This window comes from Neltuma alba, unplaced genomic scaffold (genome assembly GCF_004799145.2).
Source record: "Neltuma alba isolate B1F8T4 unplaced genomic scaffold, ASM479914v2 tig00011737_pilon, whole genome shotgun sequence".
NCBI lineage: Eukaryota > Viridiplantae > Streptophyta > Magnoliopsida > Fabales > Fabaceae > Neltuma > Neltuma alba.
Window position 1 is genome coordinate 206,106 of NW_021636365.1, and position 27,646 is coordinate 233,751.

General features: G+C 37.8%; 4 protein-coding genes across 6 annotated transcripts; all 4 read right to left on the bottom strand.

Annotated features, from left to right (window-relative positions):
- Positions 1–2,012: 2,012 nt before the first annotated feature.
- Positions 2,013–6,118, bottom strand: LOC114717452 (protein indeterminate-domain 12). 2 transcript variants are annotated; one of them, XM_028902590.1, is made up of 4 exons: positions 5,700–6,118; positions 5,420–5,593; positions 4,764–5,160; positions 2,013–3,171 (listed from the first exon to the last, which is right to left on the bottom strand). In XM_028902590.1, the coding sequence occupies exons 2-4, from the start codon at positions 5,586–5,588 to the stop codon at positions 2,427–2,429; spliced, it is 1,311 nt and encodes a 436-aa protein (XP_028758423.1). In that variant the 5' UTR covers positions 5,589–5,593; positions 5,700–6,118; the 3' UTR covers positions 2,013–2,426. The 2 variants fall into 2 exon arrangements, with proteins under 2 accessions (XP_028758423.1, XP_028758422.1); XM_028902589.1 differs by having other exon boundaries at positions 5,420–5,605.
- A 4,654-nt stretch (positions 6,119–10,772) lies between these two features.
- Positions 10,773–13,159, bottom strand: LOC114717460 (heat stress transcription factor A-7a-like). 2 transcript variants are annotated; one of them, XM_028902599.1, is made up of 5 exons: positions 12,573–13,159; positions 11,683–12,481; positions 11,538–11,603; positions 11,350–11,445; positions 10,773–10,907 (listed from the first exon to the last, which is right to left on the bottom strand). In XM_028902599.1, exons 1-2 carry the CDS (start codon positions 12,873–12,875, stop codon positions 11,747–11,749), a joined length of 1,038 nt encoding a protein of 345 aa, XP_028758432.1. In that variant the 5' UTR covers positions 12,876–13,159; the 3' UTR covers positions 10,773–10,907; positions 11,350–11,445; positions 11,538–11,603; positions 11,683–11,746. The 2 variants fall into 2 exon arrangements, with proteins under 2 accessions (XP_028758432.1, XP_028758431.1); XM_028902598.1 differs by lacking the exon at positions 10,773–10,907 and having other exon boundaries at positions 11,172–11,445.
- Positions 13,160–17,289: 4,130 nt separating this feature from the next.
- Positions 17,290–20,776, bottom strand: LOC114717469 (uncharacterized). Its single transcript, XM_028902607.1, has 8 exons — positions 20,275–20,776; positions 20,039–20,191; positions 19,829–19,921; positions 19,513–19,734; positions 18,983–19,042; positions 18,735–18,794; positions 17,749–18,092; positions 17,290–17,643 (listed from the first exon to the last, which is right to left on the bottom strand). Exons 1-8 carry the CDS (start codon positions 20,774–20,776, stop codon positions 17,290–17,292), a joined length of 1,788 nt encoding a protein of 595 aa, XP_028758440.1.
- A 2,784-nt stretch (positions 20,777–23,560) lies between these two features.
- Positions 23,561–27,512, bottom strand: LOC114717470 (ankyrin repeat, PH and SEC7 domain containing protein secG-like). Its single transcript, XM_028902608.1, has 7 exons — positions 26,999–27,512; positions 26,760–26,912; positions 26,297–26,392; positions 25,734–25,862; positions 24,178–24,378; positions 23,816–23,863; positions 23,561–23,649 (listed from the first exon to the last, which is right to left on the bottom strand). Exons 1-7 carry the CDS (start codon positions 27,510–27,512, stop codon positions 23,561–23,563), a joined length of 1,230 nt encoding a protein of 409 aa, XP_028758441.1.
- Between the last annotated feature and the right edge of the window lie 134 nt (positions 27,513–27,646).

A 27,646-nucleotide genomic window follows, 5' to 3' on the forward strand; every position in this document is an offset into this window, starting at 1 on the left:
CCTTTATATCAGGTATAGAGGATTTACTAAGAAATGGTGGAATCAATATGGAGTTAATTAAGGGAACTTGTATAAATTAAAAAGTTTAATTGTGCGGCATAACCAAAGTCCAAAAGGCATGTGTTTGTATGTGTGCACAAAACTCACTGTAACATGTCTCCACCGACACGTGATCACCTGAACTCATCTCTTCCGTTCGTACTTGCTCCATTCTCTATCACACACAGACTTTATCTTAATCCAGAATGAGATATCCCATTCAAAATCTACGATTGAAATCACGTTCACGAATGTGAAACTTTGAAGGGATCGATGTAAAATGAAAATGGTTTTCTAATTATGCCACACAAAGCAGATATGGAAAAAGACATACGTGCAGGACACTACCCGTGACGGGGACGCCATCAATAAAATATCGCCATACACTTGTAAATTAGTAATTTATGTACAATTGTCTCTATGCTACATTGATAATTAGGTAATGATAAGAGACCAAATTTCTATGTCTCTCATCTTTTAAAAAATCATTGAGAAAAACGTGGACAACAAATGCCCCTCAAATGTCCTCTTATGGGACTAATTAGCCTAATCGACATATTGGTAATTAATCAATTAACACGGCATGTGAAGAACGTACGTCAATAACGTCATCATATCAAGAGCTGAAAAGACAACAGGGTATAATGTATGCCAATCTTAGTTTAAATTGTCTGTAATGAATATTTTTGTTTATTTCGAGCGTATAGAATAATTAAGAAAGGTTGGACATATTAACATTAGACTTGTCTTGGGTTTAAAATTTTTCGAGATCAATGTCGCGTACGTAAATTGAACTAGTAGCTTATTGACTAATCTAATTATTGTATTGTGTGCGTGACATTGTTGCATGCACTATGACAATTTTATTTATTCATTTTATTGTGTGATCAATGAAATTCATGAGGGAGCTAGATCAATGCGTATATATTATTTTAATTTTCTAATAATTAATGTATGGCTCTTTTCTTTTATGGATGATTCTTTTTGTTGGGACATTTTTTTTTTGGTTTTGATAGCACAGGGCAATTAAATTACTAATCACTTCACATCGTGATATGAACTCAGTCGTTCATGCTACTATATATTAACCTAAGTGGGGGTAAGACATAAAGAAATAATAAGACAAACGTGATTTAGCCAGATATATTGTCTTTATCAATTCCATGCTGTCTTTAAATACATTATAACAAATGGATCGATATAATTAGCTTAGTAGGAGGGGTTTAAATTTGTAGCCATCGTCTAAGCTGTGCGGAGAAAAGTGCAGTTTTACGATAATTAAATACAAATTTAGTCGGTAATGATTACAAGGAAATGGAACCGTGAATAACTAATTGCCTATATATCTATAACTACGGAATAAGGGGGAAAAGCAAATTCTGCTTTGAAATTCACTAGGGAAACCTATCTAGTTAAGCACATAAATGATCACTTTCCTTTAGTCTAAACAAACCCTAATTTGGTGCATGCATATATGTGTGTGTGTGTGTGTGTGTGTGTATATATATATAAATGACGATATGAGGTCATTAATTAAATGATTTTTCATGATGGAAAATTGCAAATTTAATAAGCGGATTCCTTGAGATTTCACTCAGCTTGTTGACAGGAATTGTGAAATAATGGAGGTGAAAAAATAGGAGATAAAACAAATATGATTTACAAGCCAAAAGAGAAAAGCTGTCGGAGATAGAGACAGGACATGGGTAGTGATAGTAACAAAAGGATTAATGATTACAAATTTGCATGTGACATTTTCTCTGTTGCCTTACTGACGAGGGAAAGCCACCATTATGTCTCTCTGTTCGCAACTCCACCACACACATATGCACACACCCTCCTCGTCTAATTTCCCTAAACACTGATATATATATATATATATATATATATAGTTCTGGCAACGAAATAAAATTACTGAACTTGCTAGTTCTATATATATATATTTGAAGATTGATGGAAAAAAGAGAGAGAGATTAAAGCGTCTAAATATTCAGGTTGCGAAGATCTGAAATATAACAGTATTGGAGGTCTAGAAAAAGAAAAGGGAAAACCAAAAGAGAAAAATCAAACCTTGACTTGCACGTTCGTGAACAATAAAACCCTAATTATACTGTTAGGCGTTTGTTACAAGTTCCCCAATAAAAAAGATGGTAAGTGAAGACTTTTCTTTCTTTCTTTCTTTTTTTGCCGAACTCGATTTACTTTATAATATGTGATTATTTTCTTTTTTGAAAACCTTCTCCACATACCATCTTTTCATTGGCGGACAACTTGATATCAAACGTCTGAAAATGCTTCTGACTCTCATCCAAGCATACATAAATTATAGTAGAAAAATCTTCTTGCCCATTTTACCCTTGCCTTTTGGAAGTATTCTTTCATTGGGCTTAATAATTGCTCCACGTCTCGGGGGCATTGGAAGTCCCAACGAATCCAAAACCCTGTCGGGACCTGAAGAGCGAGTGGTGATGGTGGTGTTCGTATACATCCCCCGTGAACGTCATGACATTCTTCAGGTTGACAGCACCGGCGTTCTCACCGTCGCCTCCGTTGTTGCCATCGTCGGTGAGACCCAGGAAGTCCCTCGTCAGATGCTCATTCTTAAGATTCCGAGTCGCGAACCCTCTGATATAGCCAGGCACCACCGATTCGAGCTGATCCACTGATCCAAACTGGCTCATGCTAAGCGGAGTCAGGTGATGAGCTTGCGACTGAGATGGTTGGGGCGTCATTGGGGTGGCCCCGACGGTGGCAGCCTTTTGGAGGAGAGCGGTGGCAGAAAGGTGGGCTGACGTGGCAGCGTTTGAGGAAGATTGCATGGGCATTTGTGGGTTCCTAAAGGTTGTGTTTATCAGAGCGCTCTTGTGGTGAGGATGAGGAGGTTCCTGAAGAAACGAAGGAGGCATCTGGAAATGTTGAGCTTCGGGCTTGACCTGGATAACGTTGCTAGGGTTAGGGTTTTCTTGAGACGGGTTCCATGGATTATTGAGGAAGCTGTGTTGGTTGGGATACAGCAAGAGAGATTGGACCAGTGGGTTCGTGGCGGAGGAAGCTAGTTGATTTACTGAGAGTCTCGCACTTTCTTCTGCCAATGCATCACAGAATGCTCTATGAGTTATGAAGCTGTCCTTCCTGAATGCAAGAAGAAAATATTGAAGCAATTAATGCACATGAATTAATAATTACCTACGACGTCCATCTTCCACGAGCACATTAATTTTCAGGAAATTAAGAGGACTTCTACGAAAACTATATATATAGTAGTATGCACATATTTACATATATATATATATATATATATATAGGTGTTCAACTTCTCAAATGATGAAATGAGACAATTATATATCTTTTATTTATTGATCTTAGCAAATGCGAGGTGAAATAATGCATGCATATTTGTGAACTTGCATTAGCATATACGTAGTGTCTTCGTAGAGCGTGTCCCGTTTTCCCAAAAAGGGGAGGGAAATCATGCACGGGGGAGAGAGTTCAGCTGCACATGCAAGAGATATAATTGATATGGTTGCAGAGGGTCAAATTGAAAGTAGGAGAGAGAAAGAGAGATGAATGACGAGACATGGATGAGCTTGAGCTTTATGCATGCAAAAAGTCACTATACGATAGTATTGGCTCAAAATGTTGCCAAGTTATTGGTAAACTGTTATGATGACCAAGTTTTTCTTTGAAACTAGAGCGCATGAATGAAATGAAACAAAAGATGAGCAACTGAAATCAATCAATGCCCCGTATATATATAATGCATATCTGAAGCAAAAAGAAAGCAACTTGGCAGATCAGATATTTTTGCAGATTTCGCAGATTTTACAATGATGAAGGCTCAGACCAGCAATATGCACAGAACTTGAGAAGAAGGGGGAAAAAAAAGAAGGGAGAGATAAGTCATCACAAATTTCTCAAGTATCATACTCCATCCGCTTTTCAGAAGACAAAAATAACTCGCCATCATATTTTTTGAGAATGCAGCCACCCCATACACAGCCATATATAAGTACACTAGGAGAGAGAATATTGAAGTCTAAAAGATAATTGAGCACTGTCTGACAGACTGGAAATTTTGGTGTAACCTAGCTAAAACCCTATAACTCGTCAATTATATATAATTGGACATGTACATCATGCATGCAAAACTATTTACATGTCATGGGTTATATATGGTTAGATGTGCATGGATGTGGATGCACATGCATCCAATAATATAGTAAGAACTAATGAATAATAAAAAATTACACAAAATTGCTATAGCGCGAGTCACAGACAATACAGTACATAAAACAAAAAGATACGTGAATTGTGCTTTTTTGAAGTTGCCGCACATATTCATTTGGCAGTTTTAGAAATCAGCAACTGTTAAATTTTATCAGTATTCCTTACAATATAACCAGTAACAGACACTTGTATTATCCGTGTCCACTTGCATGCAGCCTGCCCATTGCATTTAATCCCCAGAATGTGTGTCTGCGGAGACACATATCCTACCATTCTAGTGCAACTAATAATCCACTGAAAAACAAAATTAAGACTAAGACTGTTTTCCTGGTTCCATAGGCTACCCTCTTCACAGAATTACACCTGACTCTCAGTGAAGTCAAAAGTAGGCGTATATATTAATTCAAAAACCAAGGAGCTCGGAAAATGTTACCACGAAAATATATAATATGTCAGAGATCAGGAAAATAGAAGTCGTGAAAAGAATGAAGTGATACCTGGAGAAGAGAGTTCCACAATCACATCTGTATTCTCTAGTTCCACAGGTCTTAGAGTGCGCTTTCCAATCTGACTGAACCGCATAGATCTTTGAGCATTTCTCGCATTTCCACTTCTTCTCTCCATGTTTTCTGCAGTAGTGTTTCTTGATTCCAGTGAGGTCCCCCAGAGCCCTCGAGGGGTTGTGATGAACGCATGAAGGCTCGGGGCAAACGTAGGCTCTCTTTTTCACCTCTTTGTTGTTCCTTTGCTTCAGCTTCCATGGCAGGTTATGGCCTCTCCTATGGAGTTGAAGATTCTGGTCTCTTTGGAAACCCTTGTTGCAGATCTCACACACAAACCTATTGGTGGCCAAAAGAGTCTTCGGGGATAACGCTATCACTTCTGCATCTGGGTCTGAAATGAAATACCACGTCCGGTCAAAAGCTACAAGACGAGGTTATTAGAAAACCTAACCACTGAGCAATCTTTGTCAAATCAGTAGAATCATGTAGTCTTCTCCAGAATATAGGGATTATTGGAATTCGAATTCTAGTTGGAGCTAAACTTAACAACAAAAAAACCAAAGACAGAAAACCTGCACACATAACATGTGCTGATAAAGAGAACAGACACTGATTTGAAGAAACAGAAGGAGCTTAATTAATGAAATAACCTGGGTTTCCGGGGAGGCTTCTCTTTTTCTTGATCTTTGGAGGCTGCTGAGGAGGAATTGTGGGGAGGACCGGGTTTACTCCAGAGAGGTCATGAAGTCTAGTAGCAGAAGAGACAGAGGATTCTACGGACAAAGAAGTAGTAGAATTGGACATCGCCGCAGGAAACATTTTGCCTTTGGAGAAAACTCCAACAGGGAAAAACAAGAGGAAGAAAAAGTGAGATACGATATTCTAATATGTCTTTGTTTGTTTGAACTTTGAAATCCTATATCATCCTACCCGGTTTCTCGCAACTTTGGGAAGGGACTGATTAAGAAGAAGGCGGGCCCAGAAAAGTGCAAAAACCTCGCTTTAATTCAGGACAGAACTAAATTAAACTGAAGAGTTTTGTTGTGAGGAGGTGTGGGAGGGAGAGAGAAAGGGATGATTCAGTTGGTGGGAAAAAAGCAGAATTAATCTCGTGAAGAGATGATGACGATGACGATGGATTATTCTCCAAGTCGCTATCTAGGCCATGGATTGCTTGTCTGAGCAACTCTGCACAACTATTTCAGACATATCTCTTTCCAGTCTCTCTCTGTGCGTGTGCCTATATTTGTAAAGATGCAATCAAACTGGCAAAATCAGGTTTTAAGAAGATTTTTTCCTTCAGCACGATCCTACTACCCAATAACTCTCCCTACTTTTTATCTATTTTGGCGTCGACATATGTGGCAAAAGATAAAGGAGAGAATCACACATATATAAACAGATCAATACTAGCTAGTAGCTACCAGGTTATTGTAAAATAATACTAGCCAGTAGCCACCAGGAGAGGAGAGAAGGTGATGATGACAATGGTAGGCTAATGGAGAAATTAAACACGTACGTAGAAAATAATAAAATAAAAAATTCTTGGGTGGTAATAAAAAAGTTCAAGGTGACTAAGGAAACGAATAAAAAGTCTGGAGAAAGAATGAGATATAGAGAATAAGAACGGCTGGGAAAAGACTAGGAAATATCCCTTACCCCAAAAAAAAAAAAACACAAGACTCAGTAAAAATTCCCTTTCATGCCTTGATTTCTTTGTTTGTTTAAGGGTTCTTTTCTGCTATGGCGAGCTGGGTCTAAATATGTTGGCGCTTTCAGTCTATTCTTCTGTTCCTGTAACAAAACACCCAGACCCAAACGGAGCTTGATACGAATGGCTTGAATTTTTCTTGGCCAATAAGAAGAATGACATGATTTTTTGAAATAAAAAAAGAGGAGTTTGATTATTGGAGAATGAGGAGTTTTCTTATTATTTTTTTCGGAGAACAATTTTTAAAAGATGAAGGAGGCTAGAAAAGGCAAGTGAGAGTAAAGGCAAATTTCAAGGGATATCCCCACAACTAACATGATTGATTCACTGATTGACTTGAGGCATATATATATAATAACCTAGTCACTACGTACCTTGGTTTTGCCTAGATTGTAATTAAACCCATTGGTCTCTTAGCTTCATAATTTCACTTGCGCGAATTAGTGAATACTAGTTGGTTTATCATACCCTAACACTATGTTGTTGATTATTCTTCGTTATAATTTCTTAATTAATGAAGTTGTGAAAATATTTCTATATATATATATATAGTACAAATAGACACTGATATACGATATGAATTGATCTCCTGCCAATTATGCACATATATTTTCCATACAGTTATTATGTTCCTCGTGGAATTCAGTATCATATACTTGTTTCTCATTACAATCTTGCAGATTTTCTTCCCTTGTGTGTGTGTGTGTGTCCCTCTTATTTTTTGGTATCATCATTCTCTTACGTCCTAGTGTGCAGTGAAAGTGCTCAAGCAAAACCCCACCGAAGAGAATTGGCATGGTTACTTTTCCCGCCCTCTTTATCTCGCTCTCTTTATTCTAAATCCAACTCTAAAGCTATGAAAGGGTAGCTTGCATTGTCCATTCTATCCACTACGTGTACGAACAATCCAGCAAGGATTTGCTTGTAGCTTTCCTTGGGCTTGGAGGTCAAAAATGTCTTCATAAACTTACTTTAAGCTTGGGTCCATGCGTGAGATAGTATGAATTAGCAGAAGCATGCAAGCAATTCCAAATAGCTTTCGCATTTACATAGGACCCATCATAATTTAGATCTTTTTGCGAATTTCGAATCTGCACATAGACAAACATTCGAGGAGTTAATTTGTGGGTATGTATAGATAAATGATTCTGAGCACAAGTTCTAGCTGTAATATATAAATATATATATAGAGAGAGAACGTAACCTGCATATAAAAGGCACGCTATGATCTGAAAATAATTAAAGACTCAAAAGTAGTGTTGGGAGAATGATGTAACTGAGGAAGGGAGATCAGAATTTGACCTGTAAAATCAACTTTTGGAAGTTGTTCTCTTGGGGGTTACATTGTTTCCAAAAATCCTGCGGGAAATTGATTAAGCATCGCGTGGAAAGTTAGTTTTATGGGGAAACCTTAATTAGTACGCCTCTGAAGATTATGATGGGGATGGTCTGTTGACTAATGAACTCGAAAGATGTCCTTTCCAGATACGGGGGCCTAACTCTTAATAATTTTGTGTAGAAAATTCTGCATTTTTTGAGTCAGAGGAAAGTCTCATGCTTTTTTTTTTTTTTTTATTTGTTTGTTTTTACTTTGAAGGCGGAACAGATATATAAATATTGTTTCCATATTAAGCGATGAAAGGCACAAATATGAGGGTTATGATAAGAAGCTCATGATAGTGTTTCTGTGCTCTTCTTTGGGTTTTCTAATTTCCATATATATACTACTACACTGTGTTCTGAATTTGCATGAGAGAGAGAGAGAGCTGGGGAAGAGGGGGGGAGAGAGAGCTAGGGAAGGGGGGAGAGAGAGAGGGAAGGGCATATTAATGAGTGGAAAGGAATACGCCATCCAGATGCGGGCCACACTTAATTCACGGGTTCTTCTATTACCAGATTCTCCCATCAACACCGGACTGCAAAATTTATATATATATATATATATATTTATATATAGCTCTCTCAAGTGCCTACCATATATTTACCAATTATGGGTTAAATTAATGCGACCATAATTTCAACTTAATTATTATTTATTGTTTCCCCATCTATTCTATTACAACGAGCTGCGATATATCCATATATATGATAACCCTTATATATATGTATATTAATTAAACGCCTGTGTTATTAGTAATAATTCAGGCACGTTATCATTTATACACATATATGTGTGTCAGTTTCAATTCATATCAGATCACTTTTGTTATATATGTTTATAAAAAAAATTGTATATATAGTATTTTTAGATCTCTTTTTAAATCATTTACTTATTTCCCAAATAAATTCTGCAGGAATTTACCATCAGTTAGGGTGTGTTTGGTATGAGAGATTTGGAAGGGAGGGGAGGGAAGGGAAAGAATTTTAATCATTTTTTCTTGTTTGGCAGCACACAAATTTTAGGAGGAGAGGGAAAATTTTAAAAAAATTTCCCTCCCCTTCCCTCCAAAATTGGGAGGATTTAGAGGAAAAGGATAATATTTTGTCATGTTATGACCATTATACCCATATCTTAAATAAAATAAGGGCAAAATTATCTATGTAAAAATATTTTTCCCTCCCCTCCCGTCATGAACCAAATAAGATAATATTTAAACTCCTTCCTTCCCCTCCTTTTTTATAAATTTAAATAAGGTAATATTAAAATCTTTCCACTCTTCTCCCCTTCTCTTCCCTCCATTAAAATCCCTTCCGTCCCCTTTTTCTCATTGAACTAAACAGACCTCTTAAAGGAAATGGCTGACACTACTCAGAAGAAAATATTGGAAGAATAATCTGGCACTTGTTAGGAAATAAATCTTAGAACCCTTATTATTTCGTTTTACAACTTGGACATCAAATTGAAGTGGCAAATGACGAAAATATATAAATAATTTAGTGTTTACCGCATTAATAATGCAATACTGACACTCTTTTTCCTTCAAATAGAAAAACCATATAGCTAAAATTTTGGCTGTTTTAAAGGTGTAACCAAAATACTGAATTTTTACGGTTTGACGAATATCAGTATAAAATATGAATGCGCCACATCCTCCAAAGAACTAATATGGTCTGAGATACTGTTTCCAGATGCAATTTTAAATAATAAAAAAAATTGTATCTTTAAAATATATGTACAGAGAGCAACGTGTAGTGGTTGGTGGATTGAGACTTGAAAGTGAGGAAGAGCCAATGAATGAAAGAGACGATAAAGACGTGGATGAAAATAAGTCGAATAGAGTGGGCAAGTTGGTACCATTATAGCATTAGGTCCAATATTCCCAAAAAGGCCCAAATGGTATCATAGAGAGAAAGAAACAGTCTCCTCCAAAAGACCCTCATTGCTTCACTTTGCCATATGCACAGACTAGTAGGTAGAACATTACGGGTAGCTTGAGCCCACTGTCTTCCCCGATCTTCCTCCTCGGAGTCCTCTTTTGACCACGATTGAGTTTGCGCATACTAGTATTACAAAATTCATGAAGGGGGAAAAAATGAACTTTGAACATTTATGACTTATTTTATGTTTTATATTGATTGATATTGATAATATGTCAACATTTTCCCGTACTGTATTGACTATTGAGTCGGCTTAGTTTGGCTGCTTCAACTTGAATCAACGCCCACATTGTTACCTACTTTCCTTGCCCCTTCATGTCTGCGTGGCATGACAATCTTGACAGTATCAATTCAAACTTCAAGGAATTGTGCTTTACGAGCAGGCCACTTACTATTCCCTGCATTGAATCTTTCTCACCAAAAATATCAACTAGGTTGTTAGTTTTGTTCTTTTAATTTATTTGTAGGATTTCAACTCATCATTCCTAATTGGTCTGAAAGTTTTGGATGAGTCAATCGAATTTGATTTTATCACATTTTTCCCTTTTCTGATTAAGCCTGAAATAACAATGTTTTGAGTTAAAAAAAAAAGAATAATATTTGTATAAGGATTTTTTTTATTTATTATAAATTAATGTCCTTTTTATATAAATGCTGAGCCACAAAGACAAGGAAGTCAGGCCACCAGTGGATAATTAAACATGTCTTATTTCTCGAGGTTAGCGTTTTTGAGTGGTTTTGACTGGGGAAGAGTCAAGTGCCGCCTCCCATAATTCTACACGTAGCCGCCTTATGTCGAATTAATGCTGGAGTTACTGGATTCAATTTTAGTACGCAATCCTCAGAAATTCAGGTACATATCAATATCCATATCAACTGTGACTTCCCAAGAATCCCAGGTTTTGCTGCCTGATAGACTTTTTTGGCTGTAGGGCTCAGCCGTGACAACGTAACTGGGATGTCGATTCCAACAAATATCACATCTTTGTGGACCACAATTTTAGACTTCTAATATTACCACCACTTGACCATCCCATATGCTTCGAAACCGTTCCTCTGCACTGTGTGTCTACTGTGCAACAAGTCCAACACAGGATCATGGAACATGTCTGCACATATATCAGCAACTTCCATGAATCATATCTTTCATTTGGGATTGGGTCTATATGAGATTGTTCCTACTACTTCACATAGGGCCATGCAATTTTAGGATCACCATTAATGTCCCGCCAAAAAAAAAATCTGCATCAAGGGGTTGTCATTTTCCTTGTGCAACCATTAAAAAAAAAAAGGGGGCTTCGACTTGAAAAACGGCACTTCAATGGTTCTGTTGTGCTCTGGAGGGAGACACGTTTCGTTGCAAGAGGCCATAATTAATGAATGGAATAATAGTTCATGACATGAGAACATGGAGATGCCTACATGATACTGATGTAACATAGGATTTTGTCCACTGTGGGATTCATTTATTTCTGACCAATGACTACCAGCAAAGACGAACATAAAAAGCAAGGGGAGGAGGGGGGGGGGAATCAAACAGCAAAAGCAAACCACGATTCAGTCTCTGCTTCAAAAGCAATACTCAGTAACTTATGGTTCCTGCAGTTGCTTCAGCCATTTCTTGTCCGTTCCCCGGCTTCTGATAATCTGCATTCATTGAAGTCAAAAACTTAGAATCTTAAAATAGGCTAGCACGATAACATGGAAATGTTGCACACATAGGGGTTGAAAAACTGAACCTTAAGACCAAATAATGACCGCTAACGCTACCGCAGGTTTTTGTCGAAGCAGCGGCTTCAAGCTACCTAATTAACATTGAGAAAAGAATGAGAAACTGAGGGTTTTACAAAATGGTACAAAAAGGACATGAATTGGGTTAGATACCCCAAAACTAAAAGATTTCCACAGGCACAGTGCTCCATAGTTTCAGTCTCAGAAGTCTTGACGTTCACTTAGGACCTGAACCCATGTAGCCTAAGCGCTTGACCAAGACGTCGATATCTACATCTTCATCTTCACCTTCATCGCTTGGAATGTATAGTTCACCCTCAACATTTTCACTGAAAAACTCTTCCCAGAATCCTTCATCAAGTTCGTTGTCCAGCCTCTCTGGCGATCCAAGTGCTTCCGGTTCTTTCTTACCCCTACCAAGACCTTGCATTTCCATAGCTAGAACCTCAAGCTCGGACACTTCAACTTTAACAGGTTTCCTTCCCTCACTTTCACTGCTTGATTCAGCAATATAAATTGGTGCTTGCTCAACTGATCTTCTTTTCTTAGTCATGGCTTCTTCCAGCTCCTTTCTATTACTCTGCTGAAGTAGTTGGTGGAGAAAAGTTGGATTTTTCAATGCTCTAGCTAAGAAGACCATCATTTGTTGCTGCTTCATTTCTATGCCTCGTAACCTCTGCTCCATTGCCTGAAGGTAGGCTCCGGTTTTCTGCTGCTGCCGCCTAAGCTTCCCAAGCTCCATCATTAACACTTGCTTGTCACGCCTTAAACGCAGAACTTCTTCATCTACTCCAAACCTACCAACTTCAACGCAATGACCTGGTTCTTGGGAGGATGAAGTAACCTGAGAAGGTGCTCTCCTTCTTCGTATGTTCCTAAGTAGATGCTTGTGCCCTCTGATGAAGTCTTCGTTTGAAAACTCCCATCTTTCTGGATCAATTTTTCTAAAACCCTGTCAAATTAGAATGATAGTAACCCTAGCTAAATATCAAGTAAGTACGAGCAGACGATGAAGAAGAAGAAGCGGTGAAGAGAATACTTACGTAAGTGTTCAATTGCCTGACAAAGCTTGAGAAATTATTGTGCTTGAAGTATCTAGGAAGGAGATTGGTAGAGAAAGAGCATGGATCCCAAACAACAAAACTTGTTCCTCCTCTGCTCCACGAGACCATGTGATCGGTTGAAGGGTCGTCCACCATTTCAAACGTCTTGGTGAGGAATGGAGGTGGTCCTGTTTCATGAAGTCCCCGCATTGGCTGTGGAGGTAGAACCATTGCTAGCTCATCTCCTAATTCAGATGAAGATGGTTCCAAGTACTCCTCTTTTATTGTGTACAGATAATCCATCCCTGAATTCCTTGGTAACTTCAAAAAACTTGATGGGTTCTATGATTCTGATGAGTTTGGCTGACTCTGTTCTATACCCAGATACAGAGTATGCTAATCCAGATGGATATGGCCCTATTAAAAGGCTCGCAGAAAAGCAGTTAACATAGTTCAATAACTGAAGCGAGAGAATGAAAGGGGTTGAAGAGACTTACGTGGACTTGTCAGTAAACTCAAATTTATAGACAGGGGAACCAAAAAAATGGAGGTATTAGTTAATCCAGAAAAATTCAAACGAGACGCAACCACTCGGTATATGGGATGATGTGAATATTACACTGGTGATGGGAACGCGGAGGATGAAGTGTTCCTCCGCGGAAACTCGTTTAGGCCGTTAAGAGAAGTTGGTTAGTCGTCATTCCCATGTATAAATAAGTTTAAAGAGCAGATTTTGAGGTGATTAAATAGAAGAAGAGAATGGTGTGACGTAACTGGGAAGGGAATAAATTATTAGAAAGTTCTAGACTCATTTAATACAAATCCCTCCCTCTAATGGCATTTAGCAAGTGGACGAATCATGAGATTGAGGGAGAGCGGAGCTGAGTGGTCCTTCAGCTCGGAAGGTTCTGGAAATTAAAGGGAGAAGCCAAGGGGGAATGGTGATCACAGTGGGAGGAAGACTGCGCGTGGGGTTCCCACGCGCGTTGGAACTCCGAATTGCTTCGCTTTAATAACGGTAATCTAAAGCTACTTTTGCCATAATAGGGTGCATATACAAGTGATAAAATAATCCTATTCTATGAATTAGTTAAAGAGTTTACTTTCATTTTCAATGTGATTAACATTTCAATTTCACTTTATTTTTCATATTTATATTTTTTTTAAAATTGAAATTTTTCTATCAGTTCTATAGAGTAAATGTAAAATAATTGTTAATACAAGTTAACATTTTTCATGAATAATTAATTTAAATATTTTTTTAAATTTTATAAATTAGTTATTCGGCGGTTACACTTAGAAATGTAATAGCTATATAACATGTAATGGTCAAATGGCTTAAATTTATCTGAGGTGGAAGAAAGACCGGAATTCTTTCTCGGTGGGTGTTGGCGGGTAGGGGGAAGGCCAGTGGCGGGAAGCAAAGTGGAAGAAATACAACGCTTAGGATTTCCGTACATTCACTGATCTAAGGTTAGCTCATCTTTGTCGGATTTTTTTGTTTAGAAAAAGAAAGGCACTTGGGGATTGCACGAGTGATAAAATAATCCCATTCTAGGGACATTCATAACATGCTCCTGTCAGGTTTAGTGTGCATTTAGATTTAGATTTAGATTTAGATTATATTTACATTGAAAAACACTAAAAATTGTAAAATTGAAGGTATAAGTAATTATTTACTCTCATCGAATAGGGATATTCATAGGATGAGACGGGATAAGAATGACCCTATCCCAATCTCGTCCTAATAATCGGGATGGGATGGCTTTTTCTTCCTATGTCCCGTTTTGTCCCAATAGCATCTTGTCCCAATTGGAACAAGACATAGTTGGGATGAGACAGAGACGTTCCATTTTTTTTTTTGAATTTTATTTTATTTTTAATTTGAAAAATAATTATACGTGAAATGTAAGAATTTATGATAAAAACTATGTGAAGAAAATAGATAAAAATAAGGAAATAATGGCAAAGAAAAATAATTTTTATAATCTTGAGAGACAAAAAATAAACAAACATAAAATGTTCACTGCAAAGAATATCATGTATCAAATGCAAAAATAATTTATAAACAAATAAAAAATAACAATTGATAAATATCATTATCAAAATACTATTACAATGGTAAATAAAATAAATTTATAACAACTAAAAATAAAGATAAGATATTGGGACGGGACATCTCTGTTTCGCGTCCCATCTTATTCCGAAACAATTTTGTCCAATCCCAAAATGACTGGGACAGGGACGGGACGTCGGGATTGGAAACAGTTGAACATTTCTACCATCAAAGTCATGATATTTCATAATAAAAAATTAATTTTTATTTCTAACTGATTAATTTGAGTAAATTAAAAAAATTTATTAAGTTAAGTATAGGTATTAAATATGCATTATCTGTTATAAAATATTTTTATCAATCACGAGTATTAACTAAAATTATTATTTGATGAAATATTTAATATGTGTAAATATTATAAGCACTATTTAAAAAAATAAATAAATTTAAAAATAAAATATATCCTGAAGAGGGATAATATACCATGACAACGTAACAAGTGCAAAGGTCAGGTCATTTGCAAAAGGTATTGCGTGGAGAAATGAAGAGGGAAGTAGCGTTGACACGTCTTCCTCCACGAGACTCGTGTTGCCGAAGCATAATTTCGACACGTATCACCGGAGATATTAATATAATATTACTGCTTCTCGACTCTAAGGATGATGCTATTATGATATCATTGGATATTATTTGAAAAGTGTCACTTCGAGCTCGCAAATTGGCATGGGGTTAATGTACTGCTTAATTTATGCTGAACAAAGGTGAGGGAATCCTAATGACACGTAACGAGAACCAAACTTATTTATTTAGTGTGGGGAATGTCCTCATGAAACTTCTACAACGTTCCGGAAGTTACTGGATTTCTATGAATTCAATTCCATCGTACATCTCTGTTTTTTTTTTAATAATTATTCTGTACACAAATCATTGGTGGCTCTGCTTAATTTAAATATTCATTTTCCTTCGGTTTTCTTAAAGGACGATAAAATCCATTTCGTTTTCCCATTGAAAAGTTGACAGGGATCCTCTGTTCAAGCCTAGTCATGCGTCTATCCTTCACTCCAAGCGGGTCAAATATTCAGAGATTAACAAAGTGGAGTTTGGTGTGTCCAAAAGCTTAATTAATCTGTCATCGTCCTAAGTAGATATTTTTGAGTTTATCTGTATAATTTAATGAGGAGGGATTTGGTGTTGGGTTACATGGGGTGTGACATCACTTTTAGGTAAAAGCTTCCATGAATGCGTGTACTAATCTGGGTTGGACCGAATCAAATGAAATCTTATCATCTTGATATTGGAAGTTAGGCTGGAAAATAATAGAAACTCCATTCCACCAAAACCCAAAAAAAAAGAAGAGAGAATTATAACCAGGTCTCAGAAAATGGATTTAATTATCCGAAAGTCGATCGACAAATTCAAAATAGAGACTGATAACATGGTCAATTGGTTACTTGTTATTGAAATTTTTTAATAATTAAAATTTTTTTAAAGACTTCTTGATAATTCTTCCCAAAGACAAACAGAGTCTCACGTCCCTGTATGAGTGTCCCCTCCTCTTCCCCCCCTCCTGAACTGGGCCATTTGTAGCATTATATTCTGCCACGTTACATTTTGTTCTTAACGTGCTTCTTGTATGTGCGGAAATCAGAATATAACAAGCTATTTGTGCCTGAATTATAAGAAAGTTAAATTTTAAAAAATACATTTATTAGGAGGGATTTGATTTTAATATTTTCAACCGACAAAAATTAGTCTTTAAGTCAAAAATAATTTGATGATACTCTGAATTATAAGAAAAATTAAAATATAAACTGAAATCATATGTGAGAGCGACGCGACAGAGGAAAGAGAGGTTACTCCTAATTTTCATTCAAATTCATTATCGTTTGCTGATGAAACTTAATCGATCAATTTCAGTATATAAAAAAATGATAATCATGGCAGTGGAAAGAGCAGGAGATGATCTCCCACAATATGCCAAGACCATCCATCTTTAATTTTTCTTGAAAAATAGAAGAATAAATATGAAGGGAAAAAAAGTTAAATACCTAAGAATAAATTGAATGCAGCAAAATCCTTGTTCAAATTTCTAAAATTTAGTCTTTTATATTGATGTTTGCAGTAGCTCCTCAAATGTCTGTCCGTTTTTTCCGATCCTGGAGCGCGATTGCATCAGGAATATTGGTTCAAAGACCAATTGAAGGCCTCGAAATGTTTATTACATATCATAGATTCAGATTGATATGAAATATCAGAGGTTAAAACTCTCCAAAAATTGAGTTGTTGATTAGATCACGATGGGAGGTCTTTACACGGTAAAGAAAAATCATTGTTTCAAAAGGCAGTGCATGGCTGTTGATGGAAAAAAGTGGTTTGTAATACGAGTTTCAGAGAATAAGCTTCTCAGATTCTCTATTACTGGACTGGGGAACCTTGCCGAAGATGGCTCTGACAAGATCAGCATAGAGGGGGAATTGGGCGACGGCGTAGAAAGCAATAGGCAAGACGGTGGCGGCGTAGAGCGGGAAAACAACCTCCTTCAGGTTGTCCTTGAGCACAAAGAAGAATGCGGCGGAGAAGGAAACCAACACGGAAGCGATGGAGACGAAGAGCGAACTCAGCCCCATAAGAAGCTTGAGAGGCAAATCTTTGCGGAAATCCCTAGGCTGATGGCGGGAAGTGAGGATGGAGAGGAACATGATGAGAGAGGTGATGGAGCAGCAGGAGAGCCAGGAGGGAGGTGAGCGCAAACGTTGAAAGCCGGGTGGCGTTCCAAGTATGGCTTGCCTGTCTCCTCCTGAGTGCCGCCGGGATGGTGGTGGAGGTGGCGAAGGCGACGCCAGCAATAAGTGCGGCCACCACGGAGCACGACTCCGAGGTGCTCTTGAGCCATTCAGCGCCTTCTCTGACCAGATCCTCGTGATCTTTTCTAAAATCTCCACGGGTGTCGCCGAGGTTGTTGTGAAGGAACAGGACATAGCGCGGCGTGAGCGCGATATAGATATCCTTGATATACTGCAAACACATGAATATAGAATTGATTTTGGTCAAGGAAGCTAATTAAGAAGAGGAACGAGAAAGAAATGATATACATATATATATGTGTGTGTGTATGATTACCAGAAACCATTTGATTTCCCACTGCATCTGCAAGGCAGAACCAGGGATGTGCCAGGGCTTATACTGGGAGAGCCTGGCGGCGACGTGGAGGACGGTGTTGCCGTCATTGTCTACGCCTCGAAGGAGATTATCCCACAATCTCTCCTCCTTGAGGAGCCCAAAAACATGGGGTTGCCGGTACTCAACTGCCACATGCAATACATTTTGGCCCTGCACATTGCTTTCGTGGATGGCCCCCGGCTTATCCTTCAATATTTTTTTCACTATTTCGACTACTCCATTCTTGGCCGCAATAAATAATGCCGACTCCCTCCTGTCCCCATTATTTTTCTTCTCTTCACCCCCTGCATCATATTCATGCAATTAGTACTCTATGAAGAAGAGAGTGAGATATGTATATACAGAGAGAGAGAGAGAGAGCTCTCACACAGGTATACGCAGCATCCGCTGAAAGACTTGCCGGCACATTCTTCAGCGTTGCCGGTGCACAAGCGTGCCAGGAATTCAGCCAATTCTTGAGAGTTTTGTAACATCGATTAGCCGTAACCAGATGAAGTAGAACGGTTTGTGCCAAATAAATATGCTTTTAATTATAGATTTGTATAAATTTTTCAAGATTATAAATATATAAATAAAAAAAATTACACACAGAATGCTTATATGTATACAGGAAGAATGAATGGATGTTGACCACCCAAAGTAGGAAATGTATGTTTGCCGTTTTATCTTCACGATATTGCTTTCCATCAAATATCTTGAATTTCGTCCATGATATGAGGAGCCACAGATATTTGCTCTTTAGATGACTCTCTTGTCTCTCATTTCTCACATCTTCCTTTTCTTTTTAATTTTTTAGGGGATATTTTACTGTACGATTCTTAAATAGATCAGCAGAGCGAGGGTGAGCCTGAGAACTGAGAACGTAGCTTTAATTTTATTGTTGTGACGAACCGTAATTAAAAAGTTCCAAGTTTCCAGGGAGATACCTTTTTGTTTGCTTTTATCCACAGGAACAATTTGAGAAGTCTTCTGTTCCGGTTTATTACCTGCAATTTTCCAATACATATATATATAAACACAGACGAAACTTACTCATATATATATAAATATATATCCTTCACATTTGTGATGATGGTTTAGAATATAGATCAGATTAATCACAATCAATGAGATTACAACCCGAACTTTGCTATACAATTGCAGAGAGAATAATACTGAAACATTTTTTGATCACCTTCCGGCTGGTTCTGATTGCCATCAGCATCTGGTTTTCCCTTTGTGTTGATATCATCACCTGCAATGGCAATTACAATTACAATGACGGCTGCATTGGGTTTGCTCCTGCATATCTTTTGTATTTCTTGTATATTAAAAGTTTCTTTTCTTCTTGATATAATGAATTAATTCTCCCCCAAAACCGTGTCAATATTATTGAATGTTGAAATGCTTGTCACGTTGTGTCGAAGCAAGAATGAAAAGAAGAAGGAATTTGAGGCCGAGGTCTATGGATAAGAACAATGACGAGGATTGTCTAGTGATGGAGAAACCTGGTTTTTGACGAGGATCGAAGTCAAAAGGATTCGTAGACTCTTCTTCTTCTCCTTCTCGTGTCATGGGAGGGCCGTGGGGCGCACTTCCATCTCCAACGTATGCTGTATTTTTATGCTTCCAAAGTGCCTCCAGTATGTGACCACACCAGACGTGCTTCTCTTTCTTCCTCCTTATTTCCTCCAATCCTTATTCAACAAATTCAATAAAATATACCATCATCAATCCTACATGTTACCACAACGCTGGGCTGTCGTCCATCAATTATTAGGGAGAGATCGATGAGCGTACCAAAGGCTCCAAAGATAAGCCACAGGAAACAGGTGACTGCTCGCATCAAAATGTGACAGAATGTCCGATAATTTGGCGGAACATTTTCGTATCCATAATCTCCCTCACATGGGTTCTCTGTATCCGCTGTTGTTCTGCTCCCACCACCTACAACAAAGCAACAGTAGTTGACTATAAAGTTAAAAGAATTGCATCAAGTACTCCTACAACGAAATATGTTTGTTTTCACTCAGGAACTTGCCCTTCTGGGTTTTTGCAGAGTCTGACCGGTTCAGGGATGTGCCATCGTTCTTCAAGCGCTGTTCCGGTATCACGAACGGCTCCAACATTATGCCTTCCACCACAAAAGGAAAATAATTAAACAATAATTATAATTATTATTTATACATATATATATTTAAGACGGGAGGTAATATGGGCGAGAAACGGAGAGCGAAAGTGTGGCACTTACAGTTGTAGACAAGCCTGTTATACCATCGGAAGTTGCTGCTGCTTTCGAAGGCGGAAGGTTTATTGGCCAGGATGTGCAAAGGAGTGATCCCCTTTTCATCCACAGAGCCCACAATCTGCTCTCCGCACAGACCAATGATTTCATACGCCAACTCTGCCATTAACATTAACAGTCATCAATTATCGATCATAACTAACCACAGACCAAAGGAACTCATGAAAGATTTAGAATGAAACCAAAGTGGTCTTGGCGAATGGTGCAGTGAAGCACGGTGTCCCCGTCCCTGGTTCGTCGGAAGGGCCCCACAGACTTGTCCGCGCAACGATCGTAAAGATACAGAAAAGCTTCCGTATGGCCTTGAAGGGCGGCCAAGTAGAGCGGCGTCTCTCCTTTCTTGTTGCGAGCTACGATCAAGTTGGAGTCAGCTCCTTGAGGTTGGGCTTGGGCTATGGACTCGCACATCTCGAGCGACCCTTTCCACGCTGCGCAGTGCAGTGGCGTGTCGCCTTTGTCATTCCCTATCTGCAGCGCCGATAACGACGACCTTATTGATAGTTGATGTACCAGCATCTTCACGATGTCTGCTCTGCCGTCTTTCACCGCCACATGCAACGCAGTGTCTTTGGTGCTGTTGATTGCTCTCCTGTGTATCTTCACGTTGCTTTCATATTCCTTCACAACCTCATTCCATTTCCCTTCTAATGCGCAGAAATATAAACTCTCCGCCTCCATCGACATCGGCATTTTAATTTGCATAGACTCTAGGTGGTGGTACTAGTGGTGGCGCTCACTTCTGATTTTATATACAAGATTAACATCACCCACTGTGCTGCCAAACTCCTTCCATAAATGACTATACAGTACGCAGGAGTAGGCGAAGCAAGAATATGTGACATTTCATTGTGAAAGAGCAAGGTATTATCCTTTGCTCTGTTTGTGTTCAGTGCATCACGTACGTTGTTTACCACAGTTCATCAAGGCCAACCCAAAAACAAATCCTACCACGTCCGTGCCACCCCTTCTTCTCAATTTTGTAACGTTTAAGCCTGCTTAAATATTCTCTTTTTTTTTTTTCAAAAATATTCTGATAATAGCTATACTAACTCTTATGACAAAACTACTTTCACCCCACGTACGTAGAGGTTGTAGACATGTTGTAATAACAACAAAATGCATGTCAATATCTAACTAATACGAATTCAATTTTTAATTATTGTGATTATTTGGCAACTGACAATGAAAATAAAAAGTATGAGTGCCTTATAAAGAGAAAAGGGTGAGATGTAGGGGAGGATGCAGGATTGAGTTATTTTTTTCCCGGAGGGATTTTGAGGAAAGGATAAAATATCATGCACTTTAAAAACACACATATATTACTATATGTAAAAAAATTGGTCTAAAAACATACATAATATTTTTTTACATATTAAAATCAAGTTACATTCTTTCACATTATAAAATTTTTCAATTAATGAAAAGTATAATAATACTATAAGTCATTCTAAAAACGTTATAAAGCTCTAACAGTATTAATTTTTACATTAAGAATGAACACATATCACTTTTAATGTCAACAAGAAAAATTTGTATTTTATATTATAATTATAAAATATTAATGAAGTGAAAAATAGATAGCTGGAGAATGTGTAAGAATTAAGCCTACGTTTGATTTGTACTAAACTTCCTCTTTAATAGATGTCTCATTTTCTTTTTCTTTTTTTTTAAGTGAATGCTGCTGTCCTGTGAATGTATATCATCCTCCTGTAGTTCAATTTGTTCCTTTTGTCAGATACAGACTTGATTTCTTTTGAAAAAATAACTTTAACTGCGAGAAGCAAACTCTCATTCTGCAAAAACATAAAAAAGTTTCGAAATTGGTGCGACTCTTGAATTGAATTCGTGTATACGGTAAATAATAAAGACTACACTCGTTTTAGGGATCTTTATAAATAGCGCCAAATATCAGCTTTGATTAGGGGATAAACGTTGTAAGAGAGACTCAATTCAATAACCAAACGAAGCGATTTAGAATATCTCTTTTCATTAGATGATCATGGGAGATTTTTATACGGTAATAAAATTTGAAACAACACAACAATGAAATCATCACTTCAAAATACGTGCTGGCCGGAGCTGTTGATAACAAAATGGAGGACTATTCGGTGATTGGGATAATAATGATGGAAAAGGAATTAGAGTTTCAGAGAATAAGCTTCTCAGATTCTCTATTACTGGACTGGGGATCCTTGCGGAAGATAGCTCTGACAAGATCAGCATAAAGGGGGAATTGGGAGACGGCGTAGAAAGCAACGGGCAAGACGGTGGCGGCGTAGAGCGGGAAAACAACCTGCTTGAGGTTGTCCTTGAGCACAAAGAAGAATGCGGCGGAGAAAGAAACCAACACGGAAGCGATGGAGACGAAGAGCGAACTCAACCCTAAAAGAAGTTTTAGAGGCAAATCTTTGCGAAAATCTCTAGGCTGATGGCGGGAGGTGAGGATGGCGAGGAACATGATGAGAGCGGTGATGGAGCAGCAGAGAGCCAAGAGGGAGGTGAGCGCAAACATGTTGAAAGCCGGGTGGCGTTCCAAATTAGGCTTGCCGGTCTCCTCCTGAGTGCCGCCGGGAACGGTCGTGGACGTGGCAAAGGCCACGCCGGCAATAAGTGCGGCCACCACGGAGCACGACTCTGACGTGTGGTTGAGCCAATCAGTGCCTTCTTTGATTAGATTCTCGTGATCTTCTCTGAAAATTTCCACCGGTGTCTTATGGCCTTTATTCCGGAGGGATGACACATAATTGGGCATTATATCCTTGACATACTGCAAAAAAGCCGTAGATTATATGCAACTGAGATCAAACTATATGTTCAATTTGATTAAGGATGAAGTTGAAGAGGAATGAGCAGTAGTTAATGATACCAGAAACCATTTGATTTCCCACTGCATTTGCAAGGCAGATCCAGGGATGTGCCAGGGCTTGTACTGGGAGAGCCTGGCGGCCAAGTGGAGGATAGTGTTTCCTTCATCGTCTATGCCTTGAACGAGGTTATCCCACAGCGTCTGCTGCTTGAGAAGCTTAAAAACATAGGGTTGCCTGTACTCGACTGCTATATGCAACACATTTTGGCCTTTCGAGTTGGTTTCATGGATGGCCCCTGGTTTATCCTCCAGAATTTTCTCCAGTATTTCCAAAATTCCATTTTTCGCGGCAATAAATAATGCCGACTCCTTCCTGTCCCGTTCTTCCTTCTTCTCTCCGTCGCCTGCAGATAAATCCAATGAATATGGCGCTGCGGAATCTGAGTACGGAAATAGAGGATATGCCGCTAACCTAGGCATATGCAGCATACGGTTAAAGCCTTGCTTTCAGATTCCCCAGTTTTGCCTTTGCACAAGCTTGTGAGGAGTTCTCGCAATTCTTGAGAGTTTTGGAAGGTTAATTAAGACAATAAGAGAACAAAAGGAGCTGAGAAATACTTTCATTTTACATGTTGTGATTACAGACTTTCAAGTTTCAAAATTCAATGACCTGATATAATTAATGTCAGAGAGTTACCTTTGAATTTGTTTTCAACCACATCAACAATTTTAGCCTCCTCAGTCTTTTTATCTGCAATTCATAAAGTAGAGATCAGATTTTGGATCGTTTTAAAAAATAGAATATAAGTCAGATTAAGCACAATAAGAATAATACGACGACCCAAACTTCGGGTTCTATGTTTTGGCCTGCAATTAATTACATAGTTTTTGCAGAGAAATCAGGAAATTTCGACTACCTTCCTGTTGATTCTGATTGCTATCATCATTTTGTTTCGTCGTTTGGCCTGCAATTGCAATTATTAAATTATAAGTTGGTATCACTCTATTTAGAAATTTCGGCCCAAGTCTTGCCATCCATAATATATATATATATATATATATATTATGTCATGCAACAATGAGGTATAAGTTTATTTTCACTGTTTTGAGTCGATTTTCTTTCTTTCTTTTTTGGTGAAACTAAGTCTGTTTTCTGGATGGATATAACATGCACACTCACGGTGCCACAAGCCCAATAAAAATAAAGGTGGGCGTTGCGGGTGATTCATTGTTGCAAATAGAACTTGTCGCTACCATGAAATTAACCTAAGTGAAAAACCTTGTTTGTCAACGATCCGACCACTAGGTCTGGGAAATGGTGGTTCTCCTTCGGTAGTTCCATGATGTAAGGAATAGCTGTGGAGGGCACTTCCACCTCCAACGTATGCTACATCTTTATGCTCCCAAAGTCGACCCAGTATTTCGCGACACCGGACGTGCTTTTGTTTCTTCATCTTCAAATCCTTTAGTTCCCGAAGCCCTTTATACAAACAAAACCACACGTACGGTCGCACAGAGAATTAAAACCATGATTCACAAATACTGCCTCTCAAGCGTATTGGCCAATTTGATTTTACTACCTCCGGTCTTAATTATAAGAGCTAGTTGACTAATTTGAGAAGATTAAGAAAGAAGTTAAGTTAGTTATTTGTCATAAATAAGTGTTGTCTTTCCTAAAATATCCTTACTAATCAAGTGTATTGGCTAGAACTATCATTATTAGAAGGACTATTTTGAAAAAAAATACATAAATATTAGAGAGAAAGTCAATTGGGGTCTTATATTTAGGACCAAGATAAAAATCAAACAATATTCTATATTAAGGACTGGATGTAGTATTAAAGAAATTTGTTAAGTTAATTATTTGTAATAAATAATGTTGTCTTTCCTAAAATATCATTGCCAATCAAGTGTATTGGCTATAATTATTATTATTACAAAGACTACTTTAAAAAATGGGTAGATATAAGACACAAAGTGAATTGAAGTCTTATATTTAGGAATAAAATAAAGTCGAACAAGTTCTTATATTGAGAATCGGAGGTAGTAATTATAGGGTTATAGTGCATCCAGCACCCTAAAATATTTTGTGTTGTATAGCATTTGACATATTTTTTTCATGTGCTTTCTGACATATTTTTTTCATGTGCTTCCTGACACCCTAAATTATATTTTGGTACATCCAGCATCCTAAAATTATTTCTTGATGCATGCATTTGGCACCTTAAATTGTTATGTGTAAAATTGCACTAAAAAATACTTCAGGGTATTGGATGTAGTAGAAAAAATATTTTTAGGATGTTGGACACAATACTAAATATTTTAGGATGTTGGATCTATCCAAAAAAATATTTCAAGTTACTGGATGCATCTTACCCCATAGTTATATATATCAGCACAATTAAGCCAGCTTGACAGTTACTAATATTATACTCCCTCTGGCTCTATTTATAAGTAACTTTGAACTTCATTGCGTGGATTAAATAAAATTAGCTAAAGACAATAAATAAGTAGAGATTTTGAGTTTTTTTCTCTAAAATATCTTTATTTATGGAGGGAGAAAAAGTATAAGAAAGAGAATAAAAAAATTATTATAATAAAAAGAGTTATGAAAGAGAGAGAATTTGTGATGGAGAAAAATGATGATTTGAGAAATGAGATAATAAATATATTAAGTATTAAAATAAATAATTAATGAGAGTAAAATAGAAAAATTGTCATAAAAATTTAAAACAAATTATAAATATTGCTTATATTTAAAACTAAGAGAAAATAATAATTGTTGTTTATAAATAGTGACGAGAGAGTAATTAAGTAGAGATGGAGAGTGCATACCAAGGGTGCCATTGCCAACGACAGACAGAATAACAAAAGTGAGCGCACGCGCGAAAATGTCAAAACATGTCCAATAATTTGGCGGCACATTTTCATGTCCATCCCAACTTGGATTTTCTGCATCCGCTCCTGCGCGCAGCAAAACATTAACAGATCATAAGATATAAAGGAACATATATATGATCAAACTCAAACAAGCCACCCTAGCTAGACTACTTAATTACTATATGCAACTATATACTTTTCTCTGATCTTATTTATACGAGAGAGAAGATGCTTTTTATTCTTATAAGGCACTAAGAAAATTTTTTTAATATGGATGTACAGTTTTACCTTTATTTATTAATATGTTGATTTGTTTACACGTATAATGTATATTAAATAAGGATAAAGTTAAAAAATTGTTAACTTTTAAATGAGAATTAATGAAATTTAAAATTTTTCTTAGCATGTATCAAACATATTAAAAGTCACTTATAGGGAGGATGAAATGAACATACTTGAGGACCTAACTGAGCAAACTAAAGATATACGAAGTATGTTTTCATTTAGATTGAACTTGCCAGCCTGGGTTCTCTGTCTTCCAGATGATTTTATCCGGAGCAATGGGCCAGTCTTTGGGTGCTGTTCGAGGCTCCTCAATGACTTCACGTATATGCCTTCCGCCACAAAAGGAAAATAAATAAATACTTGAATTATTGACATATCTAGGAGACTGTGTGTATTCTAAAATATAAAGAATACTAAATAATTACTATAACTTATTTTTTTGTTATTCAGATTTTTACAAATTGACATCCACGTAATAAATAAGGGGCTCATGTTCTTTGTTTCTTTCTCTTTCTTTTTTCGGTCCCCTTTCATGAATTCAGCTCTCTCTTGTCCGGTAAAGAAGGAGGTCAAAGGAGGAAAAAAACAAAGAAAGAAATGCGGGGCCACTGGATCTCATGGATGCTGGCTCCAACATCAGTTCCCCCCCCCCCGGGGGCCCAAAAAAAAAAAAAAAGAAGCTAGCGATATGCTTACAGTTGTAGACAAGCTTGTTGTACCATCTGAAATTGCTGCTGCTTTCAAAGGCGGAAGGTTTGTTGGCCAGGATATGGAGAGGAGTAACTCCCTTTTCATCCACAGAGCCCACTATGTCCTTTCCGTAAAGATGAATGATTTCAAATGCCAACCCTGCGAAGAATGCGAACAGAAATGGGTTAAATGATTAATGAGAATAAGGGATGGAGATGAAATGAATGAACAAGGGAGTAACCAACCAAAGTGTTCTCGGCCTATGGTGCAGTGAAGGATAGTCTCTCCATCGCTGGATCTTTTCCAGAGGCCACTACTTGGGTCGGGGCAACGAGAGTGTAGGTAAAGGAAAGCATCCATATGGCCGTGAAGAGCGGCCAAGAAGAGAGGAGTCTCTCCTTTCTCGTTGCGAGCTTCAATCAGTTGGGTGTCCCGTTGAGCTTCGGCGATGCACTTGCACATCTCGAGGGACCCTCTTGACGCCGCACAGTGCAGTGGGGTATCCCCTCGATGATTCTTTGTTTTCAGCGCCGACAACGACCCAAGTCTCGTGATTTCCATCAGTAGATTCTCCACCATATCTTCCCTGTGGTCGTTCACCGCCACATGCAACACTGTGTCGCCGTAGCTGTTGATCGGTTTATCGTGAATAATACTCACCTTGTTTTTGTATATCGTCAAAGCTTCATTCCAATGACCCTCTAGCGTGGAATGGTATAAACTGTGCGTCGTCGTCAGAATATCCATATCAGAATCCATATATTGCGTTTTGCCCTGATGCGCGAACCAACACAGCGTGACTGTGTGTGTTAAGATGGTGGCAGTGGCTGGTGGTCACTTCGCTCCCAAAACTCGCTTTTTATACTGCTCAACTGCTCCCATGTGTGTCTGTA